Source organism: Seriola dumerili, unplaced genomic scaffold (assembly GCF_002260705.1).
Source record: "Seriola dumerili isolate Sdu_G_001 unplaced genomic scaffold, Sdu_1.0 BDQW01000025.1, whole genome shotgun sequence".
Lineage (NCBI taxonomy): Eukaryota > Metazoa > Chordata > Actinopteri > Carangiformes > Carangidae > Seriola > Seriola dumerili.
In genome coordinates this window covers 12,647,041-12,671,360 of record NW_019174280.1, presented here as the reverse complement: position 1 = coordinate 12,671,360, position 24,320 = coordinate 12,647,041, and the positions used below count along the sequence as shown (strand labels likewise).

The window sequence follows — 24,320 nt, the reverse complement described above, 5'->3', positions numbered from 1 at the left end:
TTCATAAAAAATAATATAATAATGATTATTGCCATACAGCAGTTTTTTCATTGATTTGCAACACTGCCCAGAATAGTCTAATTAATTCAGAAATATTAAAGGGGTAATACATGGCTTATCATTATAGCCAAACTCTAACTAGATGTAATGTAAGTTTTCTGTTATAAATGTACTACCTTACTATTGAGTGTGTAGTTAAATAACATGTCTCCAGGCAGATGTGGCCAACCATGTAGTGCTTTTATGAAACAGAGTATAAAGTGAGATAGAAATGTAAATCTCAGTATGGTAATCAATATGACAGTTGCTGAATAATATGACAACCAAATGATTAACAGTTAATACCAAAGAGAAAAGATATGTGATGAAAAGATTGAAAATACAAATATAAAATGGATACACTTTGTTGAGTGAAGTTGAATATACCCCAATTCATTTTTATCAATCAACAGAGATTTATCAACTGTACCTTCCTTTATCTAGACTGCAATAGATTGGATCTGTTGATCAAACAATCATGTTACATTATTACAATCCAGAGCAGCAAAAGCATGACTCCTGCTGGGCTCAAGATCCAGGGAGCGTGGAGTCTGCTTGACGAGTTATTATTCTGACACGTTACAGTCGGAGTCTTCATCATCTCCCTGATGGTGCCATTTACGTAAGATCTGAAGTTGTGCTGTGGAAAAGAAGAAAGAGGATTAAACATTTTTTAAAAATGCTCTTTTTATGGTACTGCAGAAAACAAGCATTAAAACACCAAAAAGTCTGCTCTGTTGGAAATTAATTCAACTTAAATGCCACATACACATATAGCAAACAAACTCTCAACATGAGACACAAAAGTAAACATGTACAAATCTTTAGCAGAAGACTGACTAATAAAATTGCTGTATGTGTCATTAAAAAATATTTCTATGTGTTTTTGCAAGAAAATGCTTGAAGCAAACACAAAGGAACATAACAGAAGAAATGGAAACAAGAGCAAACACTGAGAGGACAAAAAACAAACTTATATTTCTGTTGTAAAACAAATAAGATTAAAAAAGCAAATAAAAAAATGCTAATAATGTTTGTTCACAGACAGCTCTGTAATTTCAAATTGGAATCAGGTTATATATTGAAGTTAAATTGTTGAATGTCTAAAACTGCAAGGGAAAGTTCCAGTTGTCAGAAATACTTAATCATCTATAAATGATTTTTAAAAAAACTTTTAAATTTCAAATAACTGTTTGAGGGCCTTGGTGGAAACGATGACACATCTAGTACTTAATGACACATCTAGTAAAATTCCTCAACAAAATATTATTTTTCTTTGTTAGATTAGAGGTAGAGAAGAAACAACATTACGTTACTTACATCATCATCAGAGATCAGCTCAATTTGTGGTAGAGCATTTACCAAACTCTGATACTCAGCAATTTCATCCTGGTTTGTGGTCTCCCCAGACATCCTGTTAGAAATCAGAAAGGAGTGACTTTGACAAAAAAAACATATAAAGATACATCTGCCTGAAAATATACATATAATGTATGTATACTGTAAGCTGTTTATACAGTAGAACTGGTGCTATAGATTCAGTCCTAGTGGAAATATTGTGTGAAGCAGTGCACCGGGTCTTACTGGGGGCTTGAATTTGATAGAAACATTGTATTTGGGTGGCTAATACATGATGTGATCTTGATTGCAGGGTAGTAGAACAGGAAGGCCAGGCACATCTCATCGGTGGTTGCTAACCCCATCTGAAGGAGCAAAATTTGAAACATGACAGTGTATGACAACAGGGGAATATGAGAGCCAGGCACTGTTTTGACCAGTTACCATGTTTCTCTTTCTTAAAATTACAATGCATGATTTGTACAGGAAGTAAAATAACAAATTTTCTAAGCCCTTTTTTCATTAGATTCCACTAAGCGATACAGGTCATACAGTATTTACCCACCTCAGTGACTCTGGTGCGATCAACAGTGTTATAGGTGCACTCCACTGCAATCTCATCACCCTGTAATGGGTAAAAGTAATGTGCATAATAAACTATATAGCACTGTTAATATTATATAGTTTCAAAAGCCTAAACAACTAATGGGCATAATATGTGGGAAAGGAGGCAGAGGAGACTTACTTGCTTGATGGTCTTGATGTTTCCAGAACTGATGATCTGCTGTATCTTAAAGTTGTAGTTATCATCCAAGCCCAAGAAGTCAATCTGTTTTCCATTTCTACAGAGACCAGGTAGGAAAGAAGAGTAACACTATTTTACACTATTTCATAATCGGCATCAAAACCTCTGTCCAAAACTGGATTTTATTCAAATCATGAATACTATTTTTTAATTCTACAGCTTTGATATTGACTGATCTAAAGCAGATCATCTCTTTCTTACCTGTAGTGGGCAACTCTGACTTTCCTCCCAGCCAAGTGAGTGTGCAGCATCACAGCGAACATGTGAAGATCAGGAACCGGACTCACCAGCTATAGGTGGAAAGTAAAGACAATCAAGAACACCATCATAAACAGGAAAACATTTTTTTTTTACTTGTCTCTAACAATCACTTTTGTAATTTGAAATCCATACTGAATCTCTGCATACCTGAGAAAAGAGAGAGGTATTGCACAAGCCGTAGGTGTGGAATTGAGGGGCTTTTGGAGGGATGTTGTACTGTATATGATCAAACGGCACCACACCTGTAGTCATGATGCCCACATCATGCTGCCGGAGTTGGGACGTATAGTACAGTCTTAGTCCGGAGTTATCTATCCTGCCTGTACAGAGAAAGACAGAAGTTTAAAAAGGTTTGTATCTTGGTCATGTGATGATGAGACTACAGAACAAAGAAAAGAGGACATACAGAATGTTCCAGGCCTTTTTTTATACAGTATGTAATCCTATGTGAATATATGAGTGCTTACTGTGCGCTATCAATATTACACATAAAGGTCAATTTAATTATCATGGGCAGCACTGCTCTGTCTGTGAGAACAGATCTATAAGCGAACTATATTAAGACTTAGAGACGACATCAACAGGGTCATTTGGCTTGGGCTTTAAAAATGTAATCATTTTAAGAGACATTCTGAGCTGCCATTGGTTGTATCATGGAAAGTGTAGGACCTAACCTTTTTGGAACGCGATCAGGGCTAAAACTAATTATTATTTTCATTTTTGATTCTGCTGCCAATTAAAATTTTGATTGTTTACTGTATACAATATTATGAAATAATTAAAAATGTCCAATTCCAGTCTCCCAGTGCTTAAGATGTTCAAACGTCCTGTTCTTTTTTCCGGTCAACAGTCCAAGACCCAAAACGATTCAGGTTATAATAATGAGATAAAACAGAACCAGAAAATGATCGTTGTTCTTTCACTACTTTTGACAGACAAATGACTAATTACTGCTGATTATTTATGTCCATCAACTAATTGATCAATTCAGATGTACATTTCAAAATCAGACATTTATTGTATGTGCACTTTTTATTATCAAAATTCAGTAGTATTTACCTGTTGCAAGGTTTGGGTTATTATAATGGACTTCCAGCCTGTAGTATGTATCACTGTCCCCACCACCAATGGGAATACCCGCATTTTCTGGAAACTCAAATACCTGAGGTGTCAGGGATAAATAGGGGCTTAATTTGTACAAGCACATCACTGACATCAAATTACAACATGATGAATCAAGGAATTCAAAGATCAGACTAAAACAAGAGCATGGACACTTCCCTCTCCCTCACCTCTCCTCCCACTGCCCATGCGGCCACCACCCCGAAGCAGGCATCCTCCATGCTGCCGATGTAGCACGGATTGTCGGACGTTTGCGTCACAAAGGAGGGACAGCTGTACAGAAGCATGTGATGAACGATGTCATGGTGCTCAATCACCGGTTCAATCTGAGGTAAAGTAGGAGAGATTTTGTACAGACGGTTTAAAGGATAATGAATAAAGAAAGTCATGCTACTTTAAATTCATTTTATATTTAGTTTTTCACTTTAGGAACTAATTTTGAATTAGATGATGTCTCCCACAGCCAAGAATTATCTTATGTTACATTACATTAATACCTACATTGTATTAATGTAATGTTTTTTGGATATGCTTTTGTTAGTGTGGCAATTGTAATATGAAGAGAGTATGATTACCTGATATATGTGATGTTTTGTATTTAACTTTGGAAATTTCATGACCTTACAGTGGTAATAGGTATGAATGGGGGGGACAGTGATCTGCAAAAAAATAAAGATAAGGGTAAATAAAATACATTTCGTTTTGTAACATTTCCATTCATTCATCCAACCTGTATATTGAATGTATTTGTAATGTAACCCAGTGTCTAAAAAAGTGAGCTAGAAGGTAAAAAAATAAATAAATAAAACTGTTTGCAGTTATTCTCACATTTTCCACTGTGGCACTGAGATAGTTGAGGTTGGGTAGGGACGTCCTGATCTTAAAATTCAGCAGGTTGACCTCCTTGGTGCCTCTGCGAGCTCCATGGTAGCTAATCTCATCTGTTGTTCCATACGCATAGATCAGCTTAATGGGTTCATCCTGTTAAAGAGATGACAACTTTAGTCAACAACTAGAAGACAGCAGAGAAGACATTAAAGGAGTTTCATTGGGGGGAAAAGGATATAGCATGTTCCTCTGTCCCCAAAACTGACAAATCAAATATTTGTCTACGTGACAAAACAAGTTATTTTGAAGATTGGACGATTGACTGACAATGTAATGCTCTGACTCTGCAGTTTACTGTGCACAGCTACATGTCAACACATACAGCCGGGTTTTATTACCAAAACCATATAGCATTTCAGGTGTTCAATGAAAACAAAATGTAATGGGCCTCATTGTGACCATTGTATTCATTTCTGAAACCACCCAATCAAAGCCAATATAAAGGATCGTTCAGGTAAACATAACAAAAGAACTCCAGTAACATACTTTACATGGTCACAAGCAGGAAACTTGAGCTTTACATAGAGAATTGGATCAACAATACAAAAGACATTACAGGCATTACAAACAATGAGACACAACAGTGAAGAATGCAGGTTAAAACTCCACGGCCTATAACAACACAGTTTAAGTGAGGCGTTCTGGTTACCAACAGAAACAACAGCCTCTTCTTGGCAATGTTCCACTCACTCTCAGATAACGATGTTATTTGTTTCATAATTTTGCTTTCAAGTTTCAGGGAGTCTGACATTTTTCAGATGTTATATTGTGTGAAAATGTCAACACTATTTCTCACCAAAAATCAATTACTCACTGAAAAATAAAACGTAATTGGCGGAAACAACAATCAAATTATCATTTAAACCAAATAAAGTATTGATTTTGTAGCAGTGGAAACTCCTGCTGCTCTTCACCAATATGTTTTCTTACAGTGATGTTGGTGTTGTACTTATGCAGTACTCTTATCAGCTTTGCATCTAATCTAATCGCAGACTGTGGTAGGGAGAGAGTAACAAAATGTCTTACAGTGATATGGAAGTCTTTGTCATCACAGGCCTGAATGGACCTCTGAAAGGTCATAAGGGTTTGACCTTCACTTTCAGTCAGAGACAGGAGAGTGTAGCTCTGCTGTGCATCCACTAAAGGCATGGTGTTCCCTGTGGCGTAGCGATCCTATAGGACAACAAAGAAAAACTCTCAGACATCAGAAAGCTTGATATTTGCTATGTTTGCTGTGGAAAATGAAAAAAATAAACGTGTATATGGTAATGGCTTACTGAGAAGTAGCTTCCACTGGGTCCAAGTCCCCCTATGACGATATCTGACCCCTTCATTCCTCCGTTGGGACTCATGCCAAAGCTTACCCAGCCCGTGGTGTTGACAACCAGTTTGAATACAATGTTTCCTTGCAGATTATCAAAGCCCCACTTCAGGCAAACCAGATGGTCCTGGTCCAGGTACACCATGAAGGGCATAGAAGGGTCCGATGCCACTGCTCCTTTTGTCCTGGCCAGGAACAGGCAGAGGAAAGGGAGCAGAGAGCGCATGATGTGTCTGTGAAGTTGGAAATTTTCAAACTGAGCTCACTGTCTGTGGACTTGGCAAACTCCGTCCCACCCTCCTTCGACACACCTGCACTGCTAGATGAATTCAGGTGATACAGGCGAAAAGTGCTCAGTCACTTGGCCTTGTAGAACAATGGATACTGTACTGCACTTTGTGAACTCAATTACATTCTGATGTTTGTGGTGAATTTCACTACAGGTGAAAATTCAGAGATTTCCTCAAAGCTTATTGTCAGTGTTAAAACTGTGAATTCACTGGCTTTGATGACTTTGAACAGTGAAACTTCACAGTGGACTTCACATACTTACAGCAAACTGGATCCCCTTTCAATCCCCTCCCTCATCAATATCAACCTGTTCCCCCAGTTCTTTTCCCTTGACAGACAAATGAGACCACTGCTGGACTCAGGCGTTTGATGTATGAGGAGGTGACGGGGGAGTTAGTGACGCAGGCCAAAATGAAATTCAACCCCTTACCCCCCCCCCCTCTTTGTCACCTTCTCATAATGTATAACACTTGATTCTTATAGTAATGTGAATGGTGTAATCATTCTCCATGTTGTATCCTGACATTTCACCTGCCATCACTCCTTACATACCAGCTGACACCAACTATTTACAGGGAACTTAAAATATCCAGGGTGCTTCAACTTCAGCTGAAATTTTATTTGCTTTCATCAGTTAGTTCATTTGACACTTCAGCTGCTTTCACTTTATTTATTCTTTTAAATGACAGCTGAACACGCTTTCATCTGTTACACTACTTAAATACACACTGACAATTCAACTGCCTAAAGGGCTTAAATTTGAAATTAAAATGTTATATGATGTCAACATTTCACTCTCACTTAAACTTTTGCACTTCGAAAGACACTTCACATCATTTCAGTGTTTTAACCTCAGCTGACACTTAAACTACTTTAAAGTGCCTTAAACTTTAACTCCAATTCAACATCTCAGATAAAAATGATTAATGTTTTAAGACATTTGAATATGTTTATAGTTTTTACACAAGCAATCTTTCAGCATAAGACAGCACACCTCAATTTTCTTGGTAGTAGTAGTAGTACACAACAGAGGGATAATATGAGATAATGTGTGGGTTAAAAGTATCATTACTGATATTGCTGTTTTGTCTTTGTGCTTTGATTTGTTAATTGAAGATGTCGGCAGTAGAGATGTGTACACTCTGTTGCCACTTTATTAGGAACACCTAGCCTACCCTCACTGATGTTAATGGTGTGGACCAAATAATAGACTGTTGTATTAGACTGCATTAATTCTATATGTATGTACCTAATTGAAACTAAACTGAGTGTATGTATGTATCCTATTCTGACCACACTGGTATTCAAGATGGTATTCAAGTTGGCTTAAAATGTAGTAACGCCCTGATCCCAGCAGAGGCCGACTTAAGCATTAGAAATGAGCTCAGGGTCACTCCCTTTGAGCCACTGTGCCAGCTGTGAGCTGTCAGCAACAGTAAACACACGGCAGTCGCCTTGAGATCAGAATAATACAGAGGGAACTTTATGACCATTGTTTAGGCTCAGGGTAAAAAAACAAGAGCACAGCAGTGATGTTTTCGGAAACCTCTGAATTATCCATTTAACCATCTGATATTATGGAAATTAGCCAGATAATCAGCAGCAAATTAACGAACTGGATGACGAATATGCAAATATTGTATAAAGGAAACATTCGGATTGCTTCTAAAATTTTACTAGGAATATTTACAGTTTGATGGCTACTATCAACTGTTTCTATAGCTACAAAATGGAATTTGTTTAAGTTGTTTAGGAATCAAGATATAATAATAATAATAATAATAATAATAATAATAATAATAACAATGATAACAACAATAATAATCATAATAATTATGATTATTGTTATTATGATTATCACCATAATCATCGTCATTTTTAGTATTATTATTTTAATATATAATATAATATATTAAGTTATTGTTTTGGTATTCAATGTAATTAATTTAATTAATTATTACTATTTTGTACGTAGGCCTATGTTGTTATATGCGTTTCATAGTTTCCTCACATTTTTCTTTAAGTGCGCCGGTTTCTAATTTCTTGCTTCGTGCTCTTTTTGCGAACTAGTCAGGTCTTAGAGGGTCACATATCAGACGGAGACTACCTTTCCGGTTTCTCTCCGTGGTGCAGGTCACTCCCTCCGTACTGTCAGCAGCTCTCTACGCGGTTCAAACTTACAGTCGCACTTCACCAGTCTTGCACTTACCGTTTTTTCTTCAGGCTTTTGAGATTTTAAAGGAAAACAGTTTTTAGTAGTGTGTTAAAGTCTGCGGTACGGGGGCTCTCCACCCGGAGGAATCACCGTGTTTTCTTCGCTTTTAGCTGAAAAGCAGCGGGGGGAAATGTCCAGCTGAGGATTGGAAATCCTGAAAACCGCAAGGCCTGTTTTTGTAATGATTGATCAATGCTTCGACAATGGCGCTAAAGGTAGGTCTGACAACTTTTCAAACCTGTTTTAACGTCAACCCATGTGTCCTATCTCCTTCAGTTTCTACTGATAGTTGTTTTTTTTTACGAAAACTGCCGGCTGTGGAGACTTGTAGAGACGCGGACAGAGTTGCAGTTTCTCGCAGTAGGTTTACAGTGAACACTTCGCTCGGTATAAGCTACACATAGAGTCAAAAACATTTCACTTCTCTGGTTTAGTTGCGTGTAATGGACGCTTACAACACGTGTGTGTATACAGTAAATGTGAAACGAATGTTTTTGCCATACATGGAAAATGTGTCTCATTAAGAAAGTGTCTTGTGACATTTTACTACCTTTCCAGTGCGGGTCATTTCTACCTCTGGAATTCTGGGAAACGTAGTCTTTGGCTTGTGTATCGCTTTGTTCATTCATCACAGTATACACTCTGTTTTCAGTTGATTAGGTGCACGTAGTTAAAATTAATACAGTCTAATACAGCAGTCCCACAATAAAGGCTTCTTTCATGAAGGTTATAATGTTCAGTTTGTGGTGAAATTGTTTTATAGAAGTTTTGATTCAACTTCATGGTCATTTTAGAGGATGGGGTTTGTGATGAGAGAGGTGTTTCTGTTATTTAGCCTGCCCTCACTGATAGTAATAGAGTGAACAAAATAGTAGATGCACGGGTCAGTTTACCCCGGTGCAGTTCTTTCACTACTTAAAAATGATAACTGAGCTAGCACAGCTGAGGCTGTGTCTCTTTCTCTCATGTAGTTCCTGTTTAAAACATCATTCACCTTCTTTGGCCCCTGCCAGGTGGCAAGCTGACACTGGAATAATAGGACTTTGTTCAAAGAAGACCAAATAACCTTGCATTCCATCTCATTGGTTAATGAACAAAGTTAGATAGTCACACTGAATTTAATTCTGTTTCGATAACAGATGACATGCTGACTCTGTAGCTTGGATAACAACTGGCAAGCCAAATGAATGCACAGTCAAATTTATGAAAATAAATTAGTGGGTAGGCTTAAAGATAAGTCATGAAGTGTCAAAAGCGGAGACATATTTAGAATAGTTTTTACTCTTATGACTTCTCACGGATGATTATCTATATCTCTTTGTGTACGTGTGTGTGCGCGTGCATACGTGCGGATGCACACATGTGTCTCTGGGGCCCTCATGGAAAGGAAGATTAGTAGATGTGGATCAGTGTGAGAGGAACCACAGGCGACTGTGTTAAACTGAACCAGGTAACATGATGGTACTGGCCTTGTTTTCGCTTGATAGTGGTGACTAGTTAAGAGTCAGCATAACAAACCCAGAAGAACGAGTTTGGTCTGCTTCATTGTGCCCTTATGTCATTTCACATGTTTTTGACTGCTGAGGGTGTCGCTGGGTGTGTTGGTCTGAACATTCACATTTACAATCAAGTATACGTTCATATGCTGGCCTCAAAAAAGTGGACATCAAACATACAGCGTGTGTGTTTTTTTTCTTGTTTGTGTTCAGGCACAGGTTTTATATGACTTCTCTGCTGAGCCTGGAAACAACGAACTGACGGTGAAAGAAGGCGAGACAATCACTATCACCAATAAGGTAAATCCACACCAGCAAGAGATGCTGAGTGCCCGATCGCAGTAGGGCTTCATTGTTTGCATTAGTTGTCTGTTTTGGTTTTTAAATTTCAAATGTTTACATTATGTTGATGTGCCTGTTGGTACCTGAAAAAATGTATTGAAGTGAATATTGTCTCCATTATCCGATAATTAAGAATTAATTTGTCACCTCTTACACTGTGGAAGTATAAGTACATTTAACATTTAACTTTAAGGTTTTCAGCTTATACTTTGAAGTTAATTTCTTTTTCAGTATTTCTGCCTCAAATCTTTGAATTAAATCTAATAGTTTTGTGTATTGTAGCTGTTAGTTAAATGCTCGTGAAGCTCTTCCTCATAACTTTGTTATTGAAAATGACCAATCCTGTAAAGGTCCAACTCACATGACCTCAGGCTGTCTATAAACACAGAGTGTCATAAACACATAGGACTACACAGGAAGGAAGGAGAAAACAGGGGGAAAAGAGCATGATGTCATTAAATCTAACAGTTCAAAGGTCAGTTGCTGTGTGCTGACCTACATAGTTTTCTAATCAAAGTCTGCCTTAAGCCAATCAGGACTTACTGTATCAGGAAAACAGATTTTTTTTTCTCCACTAAATAAACTGACTGTAGGAATTTGTCCTGGGAGCGTTCAGTGTGTTTACTGATGCTTTGGTAACCTGGTTATTGTCACATTTTTGCTCCAACCTGAATTCCTAAACAATGTGTAAATAGCAAACCTTGTTTCCTTAATTGCAATAATGAATTAAGAGAAACACATCGACCATAACAGCTAAATTTTTCTGGAGAAACCTGTTTCTCCAGGGTTTCTGCAAAAGTGCATGTCTATATCAATTACTTCATGCAATATTAGTAAGTACTGCAGTGGCAGCAGAGCAATACGATCAAAGGGAACAGCTCTACCCGCAGCAATGTGACCTTGCATCCAAATGAATAAAAAATCCAAAGTATGACTTGAACTCAAACTGAAATATGTATAAATCTATTTCAGTTGGTTTCCATGTATAACTAATAGACCACAGCAGCAAAACAGGATTTGCTCTCTCATTGCAAAACCTTGTGTTTTTCCTGTCAGTCCAAATGCCTTTAAAATTTCTAGGCTCATAAAAAATACTGTAGAGAAAAAGCAGGAGTAATCTGATCCTGTCCAGCTGCATGTAAATGTGGGTTTGGAGTGTTCAGGTTATAACAATGCAAGTAAACACATTCTCACACATTCATTTTTAATGTTAAGTTTCTCATGAACCTGGTCTTTTGTGTGCATGAGATGCTGACATCTGTTCTCTGCTCTCTGAGTCAATCTCAAGTCATTCATGCTAACATGTTGTCTCGGGTCTCACTCTGTTTCAGAATATTGGAGGTGGCTGGATTGAAGCACAGAACTCCAGAGGGGATGTTGGACTGGTGCCAGAAGACTACATTGAGGTAAGTTAGACAGTCTCTTAATGTTTGCTAGTGATTTCACCACAGACATCTCATATCCCACACAGCATTTGAAGTGAATTTACCTCCAGAAAAATTAAGCGACAAAGCCATCCCCTATCACTCTCTGAGGTCAAGATGCACCCTCAGTGCATCTATCAGTATGATATTTGTTATCACAGATAAAGATATGTCTCTGCATATTGTGATGCAGTCTCTTGCCTGAAAGTCAAATCACAACAGGATGTGCCCCCTTCAGGATTTTGCTGATTAGGGTGTGTGTATGTGTGTGTCCGGTTTGATCCAGAAGCTCTGACTGAGGATGTGATTCACGCTGAAGACATTCGCAAAGAGACAGAGAAACAGCTTGATTGAAAGTAAAGTCCTTGAAGTCTGTTCAACAGTTTTGCCTCGCTCTAAACACCACTTAAAGCAACATTTAACAATGTAGTGTCTGTGTGTACAAGCAGGGGACTGATATTATCCATCTGCTTAACTCTGCAAACAAGCTCATGTGGATGTGTGTGTTTGTCTGACCTTAAGTTACCTCTCCAGCTGTCCCCGGACTGTTTTGATCATAAAATCCCACTGATGACAAATGCACTTGTAACTTATGTAAGATCTAATGGAAAACATCAGGACACAGTCTCTTTCTCAAGTAACTTACTTTCTATTTCACTGCACTCTACTGGTAAAATTTAGATCTGCAAAAACAAAAGGATGCCGTATGACAAAAATAGCCAGGAGGATTAGGAGTGGCATTTTTAAATTGGCAAGTGATAAAGCAAATTTCAAATGTGTGAATTGAAGTGTCACCTCCCAGCACTATCACATTTTTGATAAAGTGAGAAAGTTAAAAAGTCAGTTTTCAAAACCAGAGAGTGCCAAGGAGACACGATCACATTACCACAGAAGAATGTACCTTTAAAAGTAATCAGATCACTGTGGAATATCTGGATTTATTTTTTCTAATGGAACTGTTTTTGTCTTTTATTCTTTCATTTGTAGTTCAGTAAGGCATTTCCATCATTCCCAGCAGCAGGCAGTGCAGCACCTACTCCAAATGTAGGAAATGTTGCATCTTCAGACCTTGCCTTCTTTGATGCCTACGCTCCTTCATCAGCACCTGCACAAAACCAGGTAATGCACTCGTCTGATGATGGCCTGGGTTCATTAACCTCATACTGTTATCATATCAAATGCCCCTTTTTTGGATCTTTGCTCTCCTGTAGTAAGAGTATAAAATGAACATACACCCTTGACTTGACTAGACCAGTGTAGGGGAAGTAAGTTATATATATATATATACAGTAATTCTTCAAACAGCACACCTGCACAACACAATGTGTGATGGGCTGATGTTGGAGATAAAGCAAAAAGCAGAAGTCAGCGATGACCGTTTTACTGACGTTCGTGCCGATTGTGTGAACCCCAGAGATGCAGAAGTGAGAGCAGCTGCGTTGGGAGATAGTCACTTAGAGCTGACGCATTTTTTTTTTTTTTAGCTCCTGTAAAATAGAATAGAGAGTGAGGTGTTTTTCTTGTTAGCAGACAGGAAGTTCCACAAAAATGAGCGTACTGCTGGATCAGTAGAAATTTACACACTAAGTGGTTGAGTCAAAGCAGGAAATGTGTCAGCCATCATCCTTCATTCTCTCTCTCTCTCTCTCCCACACACATATACAAACACGTCTACAACCAACATCACTTTAACCCATCCCATAAACCTTCACTGCTGGCGCCTTGTGATGTTGTCACCTTCTTTTCCCCTCAAGGTGGATGCTGGGGGCTTGAGTCCCCAGCCGGACACCCCCGACACCCCAGTTTCCCCCTACCTTTCGTCCCCTGATGAGGTAACTGCCACTTGGGGGTCGGTGGGTGTGGCCAGAGGCATGAACCCGAGCCCTCCCACACTCACTCGGTGTCTGCCTCAAGACCCTCCTCCTCTCTGATTGGTCTGCTTTGGCAAATTCCCCCTCCTACTCCTCATGCCTGAAGAAAGCATGATTTCATCTTCTCCATTCATCTCACACCACAGTACAGACACATAGGCACTATCAAGTCACCAATCAACTCCCACAGCTTTCTTCTATATTGTATGAATCAGCACAACAGTGAAAAGGTTTAAAGATCAGAGTCAATGATCCTTATATCTCACATGTGATTGACTGTTCACACTGGCGAATCATTCAACCTCAACAAGTGCACTTTCCCCAGATGATGATCAGAATCTCACAAATATAATATAAATAATCATCAGTATTTTTAAAATGTCATCTTGACTGAGCTTTGAATATAATGTTCCATACTGTTTTTTCTGTCATAGTCATTGCAGCAATTTGCTCTGAAACTATTGTTTTCTTTTTTTCTCAATATGTGAATGTGCATTACATGGTGTATTTGGTGACGCTGGTCTGCACTAGTTCTGTGTTCAGGTAGCTCAGTGTTTGGTTAGCGTCAAGCTAACTGCAGCCCACAAAAGGCATATACACACTTATTTGCATGCCCATGCCCACAGGTTTTTATAGTGGTGTATGTACCTGCCTTGCAAGCATGGCCAGCACTTGAAAAAAAAAAAAATTGTGTATGAGGCTTGAGAATGTTATTGTTTGCTTTTAGTTTGGTACTTCCAGTTACTGCATGTGGTAAGAAGCATTTATTTTATACCTCAAACCACTCCGTTACCGTGAAGTTGATTGTTAATCTTAACAGACGCCCTGTGAGAGGCCAGCTCTGCCTGATGTGTTGTTTGAAGGAGCATGTTGTTTTAAGACTTCTGTCAGCTTCTTATTAAACAGACTCCAAACTCGGCCGGACTCCACTCGGTGGTCTCCGTCTTTCCCCTCTCTCTCTCTCTCTCTCTCTCTCTCTCTCTCTCTCTCTCTCTCTCTCTCTCTCTCTCCATCCTCGATCTGTCATTTCTCTGCTTCTTTCATCCCTCATGTTTTCACTCTCTCTGTCTTGTCCAGGCTAGTAACGGTAATGATCCCTGGTCGGTGTGGAACGCGGACCCGTCGGGTGGATCCAACAACAACTGGGCGTCAAATCCGGAGGGCACCCAAACTGGGAAGAGTGCTGCTGACCCCTGGGGCTCCGTATCACAGGGCCACCCTCAAGCTTACCAGGGCCCAGGTAAGGACAGCTGTTAACCTAGCAGCCACGGTTGGCTTGATGTTGGAAACATGTGCCAGTACAATATAACCACTGTCCTATGATCTTGCGTCATTTATAAATTATAAATTTCATACCTGTGATTGTACTTTCACTACTGAGAATTGTTTTTCAAAACTACTTAACTGAAATCAGGAAATAAAGACTATGTTACATAAATAATTTTTAAACTTCCTCTTCAAGTGGTTATATTTGTTTGCTCTCAGATTTGACAGGACAATTCAAGTTTATTCAGATCTTAGATTTCTGAAGTAGCAAACATGATAATCTTAAAAATATAGCCCTAAAAAAAGAGGTTAGATCGGCTGTATATCATGATGTGTTAATGTGTTTGGAGCCATGGGAAGGTCACGCACTGTTTTTAGCTACTGGAGTCATTACTTAGCTAAACAGTTTATATTACGATTTGCAGATGGTTGGCTTATGAAAATGTAAATGTGCAGACAGGGAAGGATATATGTGGCTGCAGTGGACTAAATTGTTCTGGAAAGCCAAGACTTACAGCTCAGCCCTCTGCAGGTGTGAGCTTAATTCACCAAATAATCAGATTAAGAAAGCTCGTGTGACACTACACTGCAGCATAGTTCGATTATGCAGCTTGTGAATAGTGTTGCATGTTTATAAAGGCCTCGTTAGACAACAGAATCAGCTTTCATCATCATGTATAAATGTTTGACCACAAGTTCTCTCTTGGTCTTTTGGTTGAAGGTCTGTTTGGATGAAAAATGAAAGAATGTTTGAGAAGAGAAAAAGATTCGCAGTAACTATGATGAGTCGTTGTCATAAGACAGAAGATGACTTTAAAATGTCTAATGGTGTGCTTAATGTATAATGTTTTGCTTTTTCCCCCTTTATTTTAATGTTGAACAAACATTTTATGTTCAACAAAAAGATTATACAACCCACGTTTTAAAGAGTGAAATATAGGTCAAGTAGTCCTGGCAAATAATACTTAGAATCAGCTTCTTTGGAGAGGAGATGGGGTTTGCATCATACAACAAAATGAGAAAGAATATTCCTTATACCCAGGAATACTGAGCATAAAGACCTGATACTAATGAAAATACATTGAGGATATACAGTAAACACACTGATCTGCAACTCAAAGTATCCAACAGTTATTATTTGCAAATACTACTTCAGCCAGCGTCTGCTCAGTCTCTGGTCAGTCCCTCCACAGAGATGCTCCAGTATGTGGACAGGACCGTCAGTGGAAAAGTTAGCCTCACTCATGACTCACAAGGGTAAATTACTTGACCTGATTTTTTAAAATTCTCCAGTTGTTTTTGTAAAAAGAGAACAGAAGGGATAAATGGCGAGGAGAGGTATTAACAGACTTTTCCTTTCTTTCTCTCTTGCCAAAGACATCTACCCATATCCTTACCTTATCGATTACACAGGTATCCCGTGCACTGCCTGGTGGAAGCTTTTTCCTCATTTTTGTGTGTGGAGTGAAAATAGGTGCTCATAAAGACTGATGGCCTCTAGCAAATAATTTTAGGAGATGATTTACAATTGTAAGAGCATGTGTGTGAGGCATCCAATTTGTATCTTGACATTAACACTGTATCTTGATATTAACACTATATTAACATTATTGTGATGTGGGAAAGTGCCAGTGGTGACTGGATGACTTTGTTCATCTCATACAGTCAGAATCACACTGTGAAAACACTGACATCTCTCAGACTTTAGCTGTAGTTGGAGGTGTCTAACTATGAGTTTCAAAATGAGTATGAGTTTGTGTCACAGCATGGCTGCCCTACAAAAGACAGAGAGCAGTAACTAGAGACAGAATGAAGTCTTGTTAGCCCGACTGTTTGACAGGTGAATTGTAAATTGTAAACAAAAGTGTTTTGTTTTTAAGTTATTCCAACTTAACATACTTTTTTTTCTACAAACTTATATGTTTGTATGGCATACTTATATTGTATATTGTGAAACAAATTTCAGAAGCTCTGATTGCATTGTGGCTTTCGTAGGGCAGATGCAATGCAGAAATACATGCAATACAATTACTTCCTCAATTACTTCCTAACTTGATAGTGGTGTATGTGTGGAAATGTTTTGATTGCTTAGGACCACATTCAGATTTAAAAATCTGCCTTTCACCATAGAGTCTGAACCACGTTCCTCGCACCTCAGTCCTTTAGCTTTATAGTCTATGTACTGTTATCATGTGCTTTCGAAACTCATTTTGAAAGTGCAAAGCTCTTGAGAAAATGATGCTATACAAATCATGTCTTTTCTTAGTAGCATCTAAGAATAGAAATTCAAAAGTGGTTGCAAGTAAGAACCATTTTTAAACTTGTGGTCACTGATTTCTCTCAGCCATACCTGCACTTTGCAAGCATAAGACTGAACACCAGGATGCATGCTTTCCATTTTCAAAAGAAGCTATGGCAGAAAAAGAAATCACTGAACCCTTGAACACATTTAACCAAACATCAAAACAAGGTCAAATTTCAACATTTGTAACTAATTTGTTTCAATACGACGTCATGATGAGAAACTACGTGATGAGGACTACAGAGTAAGGCTTAGCAGAGTATTTCTCTACTTATTAGATAACATTAAGAAAAGCTGCATTACATTACAATATTCTTCCATTTCATCTACTTAAGTTGATATTAGATTCATACTGCAACCTGGAGTTCTTTCTATCCAGCACAATAACCATTAGATATGTAATTAGGAATTAGTTTAATAAACAGAACTGATCAAATGTCCATCCCTGCTAGCGTTTAATTAATATATTTTCACTCAACTCTTACAGTCTGCTTCTTGTAATGTGAAATATCCTTAGCCATAGTACAATAGACATGAACACGTTGTACAACTGCACAGAATGTGTTTTTCTTGTGTCCGGGATTGTAAAACTTAACTACTGAGTGTGCATGTATCTGACCTCAGGAGCAGAAGACGATGAGTGGGATGATGAGTGGGATGACGTTAAATCCACTGGAGGTTATGCCGAGTCAGAATCTGGAGATGGCGGAGGAATACAGAGAGGTGGAGCTCACGCAACCTCGATGAAAATCTCCCTCAACAAGTAAGAGTTGATAAAAACACGCGAGGATGGAAGAAAAACTGCAGAAATATTGTGATTCATTTTATAAATGCTTTGTCATTAGATTAAGCTGAGCTTTGGTGTCGAGCTGAACGTGCTCTGCCTTCGAGAGTTTAAGAATTTCTTGTACATTACTACAATGTTGACTTCTTCCTGCTTCTGCCAACTTTCCCTTCTTATTTCTGCTTGAATCAGCATTAATATTCTCTTCCTGTTAAGAGCCACACACACTAAGAACCACATCCTAGATGCGTCTTTCATTAATGGTGGTAGTACTTTGATGTTTGCGGTTGACATAAATCTGGCCACAGAAAGCTTCCTTGAGCAACATCAATACATTCCTCAGACTCCGTGGAAGAGTTAAAGAGAGCGATCAAGAGACCTTCCCTTTTCAAACTTTGTCAATTCTCTTTGCGCAGGTTCCCGGGGTTCTCCAAGTCTGGTCCAGAGCTTTACCTCCTGTGCAAGCAGCTTGCAAAGGGCAAAGAGAAGCTATCAATCTATGTAGGTAACCTCTAAATATCTGTGCAAGTTGTATGCTATATAGCATTAGATATCCTTATGTGTTATATTAGTGGTGGTGATGAAGTCATTTTGTCTGCTCTTTCCTAACTCAATAAACCGTGAAATATTGAGGTATTGTAAATAAGAGCTTCCTACAGTGCATGCAATAGTATTACAGCATGGGTTGACGTGGGTTTCCTCTTTTTGCCAGCTTGATCCATCTGTTATGCCATAAAAAGCAGTTTCTAAACACAGTGTTTCCTGCTCAGATGGGCGAAGTTGGTCCCGTGTGGTCTTACCCAGAGACTCAGCTAGACTGTGTCGTGGCTGATCCCAAGAAAGGCTCAAAGATGTACGGCCTCAAGAGCTACATTGAGTACCAAATAACACCCAGTGTAAGTATCCAGCAGCGTTTTCAGAGCTAAACTAGAGAATTTCCCTTGTTTACATGATTTAAAGTGTCTATAACTTCATGTTATTGGTCTGCAGACCACAAACCGACCAGTCAATCACAGATACAAGCACTTTGATTGGCTGTATGAGAGGCTCCTGGACAAATTTGGGTCGGCAATCCCCATTCCGTCTCTACCAGACAAGCAGGTGACAGGTAAGTGCTCGACTCTTATGAACAACAAATGTAACACAGAAAGAAAACAAACATGGCTGAAGTCAACATGTAAATTAAGTCTGTCTCTTTTTACCTTTGCGTCTGTTCCAGGGCGCTTTGAGGAAGAGTTTATTAAGATGCGTATGGAGCGGTTGCAGGGCTGGATGACCAGGATGTGCAGGCACCCGGTTGTTTCCAGCAGTGAAGTTTTCCAGCTTTTCCTCACCTACAAGGATGAGAAGGTATGTTATACCTCCCCCTCCTTGTCCCTCTAGGTCTCAAATGATGTGTCCTTAAACACTGTACGACTGAAAGTGCCTGCTTTTATTATTGAAAACAACCATTTTATTAAAGATTTTATTTCACTTTCAACGGCTGCATATATCATGGACTTGATGATCTGCCATCGCTGAAAGTTTGGTTTGGGACTTGATTGCTTTATTCCTTTATTTTGTAATTAAAATGAGTGATTGATTTTGTGCAGGACTGGAAGATGGGAAAGAGAAAAGCAGAGAAGGACGAGACAGTGGGAGTGATGATCTTCTCCACAATAGAGCCTGAAGCTCCAGATCTAGATCCTGTAGAAGTGTGAGTTCAGTCAAACTTTGCAAAAAGCAATCCGTGGCTCAAAAAGCAATGAGGTTACTCGTGTGTATTAGCATCACTGTATGTGTTGATGCATGCTACAGTAAATGTATGTTCAGTACATGTGTTCATTGTCCTCAGGGATCAGAAATGTGAGCAGTTCAGCAGGTTTACCAAAGCCATGGATGACGGGGTGAAGGAAATCCTCACAGTGGGAAACGAGCACTGGAAGAGATGTACAGGCCGTACGTATACACCGCACCGAAGCTAAATATTTGTTTTACCCTACACAGGCCACACCTCCACCTCATGCTGTAATTACTGTTTATATTAAAGAAAGAGTCATTATGTTTAGTATTTAGTCAACTTGGAAAAAACTTTATTCACACAGTGTATGTGTGTGTGTGTGTGTGTGTGTGTCTTTGTTCATGTTTTCTTTCACTCCACAGCTTTGCCAAAAGAGTACCAAAGGATTGGCAAAGCCTTCCAGAACCTCTCCTCTGTCTTCACCAGCAGTGGATACCAAGGTAATGAATACAAATATGACATCCAATGTTATTTTGAAAGCCTTAGACATTTTCCCACAAGCAGGCACTTGCTAGTTGTGTCTCGTCACTTTGCTGTCTTTGGTAACCCATTCAAAAGATTGCTGTAATCAACACATGTTATAATCATAATGACAACAGCAGAAGTAGATGCAATTTACTATGCAGTCATTCATTATGTGGAAATCTGTTTTGAGGCGTATTGACAAACAGGTACTCTTAAGAAACACGCTGATTACATGTTTTGATCGCTCAGGCGAGTCAACCTTGACTGATGCCATGACAGCAGCAGGGAAGACGTACGAGGAGATAGCTCAGATGGTTGCAGAGCAGGTAGGTTGCTGCTACGGTCGTAACACACTGTGATATTACTGCTATCCAAAAAGTTACATAACTGCTTCCGCCTTCAGTATTCTTCCTGTGGGCATTCTTTAGAGAACTTTTATGTTCCTTTCATGTTCTTGTGTTATTCTCACCCAAACAGCCTCTGTTATATTGTTCATGTCTTAAAATTCAACACAGTCCCTGTCATGGGTGTTGGATATACGGTGTGTGTTTCCCCTCTGAAACAAGGCAGTGGAGCAGGACTGTCAGAGCTCTGGTGTCGAAGGTCTTGAGGTTTATTTTAGGCCTTTTTTATCAACTACATTGTCGTGTGTTCACTCTCTCAATTCACAACATCTCACAATGTCTGTGAACATTTCCTGCTTGCAGTCAGTGTTTACATCCTAGCTGTGGTGTTTATATGACCCCTTTAACCCAGCGTCCTGCTCGTGAAGTCTGCATCTGTAAAGGAAGAAGTAATGAGCAATTTATCTCTAGTATTTCCTAAATCTTTGTTTTGACCCACTATTTGAATGTGGCACACCTCATTCAAATAACACGCATTCTGTGTTGTCCGGTCAGTGTGGTGTGTTATAAAATCATACCCGGGCTCTTTTTTTTTGTTTTTTTTTGTTTTGTTTTTTTTTTTTTAATGTCCCAACAGCTTCCAGAGGGAGGGGGATTCATCTGGTAAGCTTGTGCTGACATGTTGTCAGTGCTCCTGTAGAGTTGTTGGCTTTAGTGTAACATTGCCTGTGATGCAGTTTACAGAATATTGAGGAAGCAATTGTCTGGACATAGATTCATCTCAGGAGCCAAAAGGCTAAAACAGTGAAGTTTATTTGTTGAATTATCTACGGAGGTTGCAGAGAGCATTCCCTTATATGATGAAGAATACAGGAAAAATTGTACATTGTATCAGTTTCAAATCCGTTTATTATTTCCTCTGCTGCATTTATCTCTGTCATTTTTGTCAAAAACACTTTTTCCTTTTACATTTATCTTTCTTGTTTGTGTTGTTTCCTGTGTGTCATTCTCCAGCCCAGGAAAGACCTCCACTTCCTCATGGAGACCAACAATGAATACAAGGGTCTTCTTGGATGTTTCCCAGACACTATTGGAGTCCATAAGGTACATCAGGAAATACTTACACAAAGGTTTTTCAGAAAGCAAATTTAATTGGATTTATATATACTTAAAAAGTAAAAAATATATGTGTATATATACATATATATATTCAAACTTAGTCAAGTTTTCACTAAATGGAGACTTACCTATTGCTAACTTGCCTGGTTCAGAGGTGAACATGTACAAACTTTGTTATGAGATATCAATCTGTCATTTTGCTTTTTTAAATTCCTTCACCTTATCTGTATGCAGATGAGTGAAATGATTTCCTGTTCTTATGCAATGTAACTCAAGACTCATGTTGTTATTTGATTATTTTTAATTCTTGCAGGCAGCCATAGACAAGGTGAAGGAGGCCGACAAGCTGGTAGCCACCAGTAAAATAAGCCCTCAGGACAAAGTCACCATGGCTAAACGAGTCAGCACCATGTCTTACGCTTTACAAGGTACCACACTCTCTCAGCCAGAGGCAGTGAATTAGTGTAGTTTATCTTGACGTTGTTGCCTGATCTTAGCGGTTTCCCCTCTTTTCTGCCTCAGCTGAGATGAACCACTTCCATAGCAACCGTATCTATGACTACAACAGGGTCATGCAGTTGTATCTGGAGGAGCAAGTCAAGTTTTACGAGACGGTAAAGGCATTTTTATCAACCATCTGTCAAAGTAAATTGGACTCTGTAACAGTTTGTCCTTTTTGTTCCCTTGTTACCTGTGGAGCAGCTGTAAAGTGCTTGGATACTACACCATCACGATCACCCTATGAGTTTGCATTCATACTGGTTTTTCTTCTTCTCAATCCCCAGATTGCTGCAAAGCTGAGACAAGCACACAGTCAGTTCACTACAATGTGAAAGCCTTCAGTCTCGCACTACAAGACAAGAAGAGTTAAACCAGCTCAACATCCAAAATATTCTTGCTTATACTGCATTCTTTTCCCTCCATGTAATTTAAATTTCACTTCTCTCTTTGTTTCGCTCTTACCTCATCTCTTCCTTTACTGCTCGTGCCAGCAGTCCCGGCTCATGGTGTTACTTTTGTCTGCTGTGCTCAGACGTTTTCTCAACAGTTTATGAGCATGTGCAGCAGCTGAAAAGGCTTTGGCACAAGTGTTTTTTTTTAGGGTCAACAATGGGAGAAGAATGAGAAACACTATGTAGACACATCTTTTCCTCTGTCCAAGGTCCAGAGCTTGTGACACAGGAAGTAAACATCCAAGTCACAGTTTGTGACCATGCATTGCTTCATTGCATGAGTCAGACGCCAAAGCTATTGGTGGAAACATGCAATACTCTGCAGTTTTTCAAACTGTTCCATGTTTTTTTTTTTTTTTTTAAAGGTTAAAGAAATGAATTACACATGTAGCAAAACTGTTTTCAGCACAGTGATGTAGTGATGTACTGACAATAAAAACCAAAGCCATTCTCCACCCTGTCAGTAGGGACAGCCGGGGAGCTGATTACTAAAAGTAGCTTTGACAGCATATCAGAGCTTTACTGCCTGTTTACCAGTCAATGCAGAGTTTATTCAAATTATTTTTTTCATTTCATTTCAAGAGTCGCCCAACGTCGTTAGTAAGAAGCAGTGGAGCATTCCTTTAAGATTCCAACAGTCTTGGAAGAGTTGGCAAAGGCGGAATGTGTGTCCTCTGTATGTCCACCGCTGGCAGTGCCAAGCCCTCTTTCATCCTGCACTTCCTCAAAAGCTTAACAGGAAGCTCCACCTCCTTCCTGTCTTGCCCACGTGCCTTGCCCCTCTGAGGAAGACAGAAAAAGCTTGAGTTAATTGCCCCCCAGCCTGTGTGACATGACACTGTGGTTTACATTTCAGGACAGAAGAGAAAATGTGGGATAAATGATACTCAGGTTGGGGTTGGTTATTTTAAGCATTGTACCTTTAAGCCAAAAGTCACATGATTCTTTTCTTGCAGGTCAGTCCTGTTTTTGACCAGACTATGGTGTTTTATATGAAGGTGTAACAGCAATGTTGCTGTAAGAATCTGTTCTATAAGAGTTTGGGACAGAGCCATGGATTCTGTCATGTATGCAGTCTTTCTTCTTTGCTTTTCACCACCCATGTTTTCAATCAGTCGCTAATCTTGTTCACTCTTTGTTTTCTTATCACATGATACATGAAAAATATACATATATATATAAATATATATATATATATATATATATATATCAGGTGCTTCTTGTCATTGAGATACTATTTTATGTATAGAAGTATTTTCTATACAGTGCAACTCAGAGAGGAGCAAAACTTCTGTTTGATTTATTAAACAATGATTTGTATTCATTGGGACTTTTGTTTGTTTGCGTGTGTGTGAATGAGTGTGTGTGTTTGCTTGAAAGAAACCTTGTGTTGTTCTTCTCTGTACGGTTCAGAGTGTTCAACACACTACGCATTCTCTGGTTTTCTCACAGTAAAGCTCTTATTCGCACCAGCAGATTCTTGCATAGAGATGGATAGGAATGAGAATGAGTCGGCAGCCTGTGCTAGGGGTCAAAGAGTGTGTTTGTGCAGTCTTGTGTTGGAGGAAGTGAAAGAGCCCTTTTACCCCACTTTCAGCTCGCACTGTCGTCAGGTGCAGCTGGATGTGTATGCCACATTAAGTCACCAGGCGAGGAGATGGTATACACCAGACAGTACATGCATTCTAATATTTGTCACTTATTTTAAGTGTATGTGCGCTAGTGTGTTTGGGGCTTTAGTAGAGCTAGGTGCACTTATTCCACTGTTTAAAATGAATTCACTTTTTATTTTTCATACTTTCATACTCTATCTATAAATTCTTATAAAACTTGTAATTCAAATTTTTTATACATATAGAATATATTCTTTAAAAGTGTTTACAGTGAACTGAAT

General features: G+C 38.9%; 2 protein-coding genes across 3 annotated transcripts; one reads left to right on the top strand and one right to left on the bottom strand.

Moving 5' to 3' along the window:
• Nucleotides 1-1,619: 1,619 nt before the first annotated feature.
• On the bottom strand, nt 1,620-8,216 carry LOC111236693 (DBH-like monooxygenase protein 2 homolog; the record flags this gene model as incomplete). Its single annotated transcript, XM_022765521.1, has 12 exons — nt 1,620-1,742; nt 1,943-2,002; nt 2,123-2,219; nt 2,384-2,472; nt 2,591-2,763; nt 3,503-3,605; nt 3,736-3,891; nt 4,141-4,224; nt 4,394-4,546; nt 5,480-5,626; nt 5,731-5,959; nt 8,173-8,216. Coding segments are annotated over 12 exons (1,458 nt in total), but the record flags the coding sequence as incomplete, so codon positions are not given.
• On the top strand, nt 8,173-23,750 carry LOC111238936 (sorting nexin-9-like). Of its 2 annotated transcripts, XM_022768668.1 has the most exons (19): nt 8,173-8,495; nt 9,990-10,076; nt 11,450-11,524; nt 12,530-12,661; nt 13,297-13,374; nt 14,491-14,653; nt 17,606-17,744; nt 18,182-18,266; nt 18,536-18,661; nt 18,756-18,873; nt 18,985-19,115; nt 19,358-19,461; nt 19,600-19,703; nt 19,908-19,985; nt 20,260-20,336; nt 21,369-21,458; nt 21,787-21,901; nt 21,996-22,087; nt 22,259-23,750. In XM_022768668.1, exons 1-19 carry the CDS (start codon nt 8,484-8,486, stop codon nt 22,304-22,306), a joined length of 1,854 nt encoding a protein of 617 aa, XP_022624389.1. In that variant the 5' UTR covers nt 8,173-8,483; the 3' UTR covers nt 22,307-23,750. The 2 variants fall into 2 exon arrangements, with proteins under 2 accessions (XP_022624389.1, XP_022624397.1); XM_022768676.1 differs by lacking the exon at nt 13,297-13,374 and having other exon boundaries at nt 8,175-8,495.
• The last annotated feature ends 570 nt before the right edge of the window (nt 23,751-24,320 follow it).

Coding starts and splice junctions, on each gene's coding strand:
- LOC111238936 (XM_022768668.1), top strand. Junction 18,662..18,755: donor AGTACCAAATAACACCCAGT/GTAAGTATCCAG, acceptor ATTGGTCTGCAG/ACCACAAACCGACCAGTCAA. Junction 19,704..19,907: donor CTGGAAGAGATGTACAGGCC/GTACGTATACAC, acceptor TTCACTCCACAG/CTTTGCCAAAAGAGTACCAA.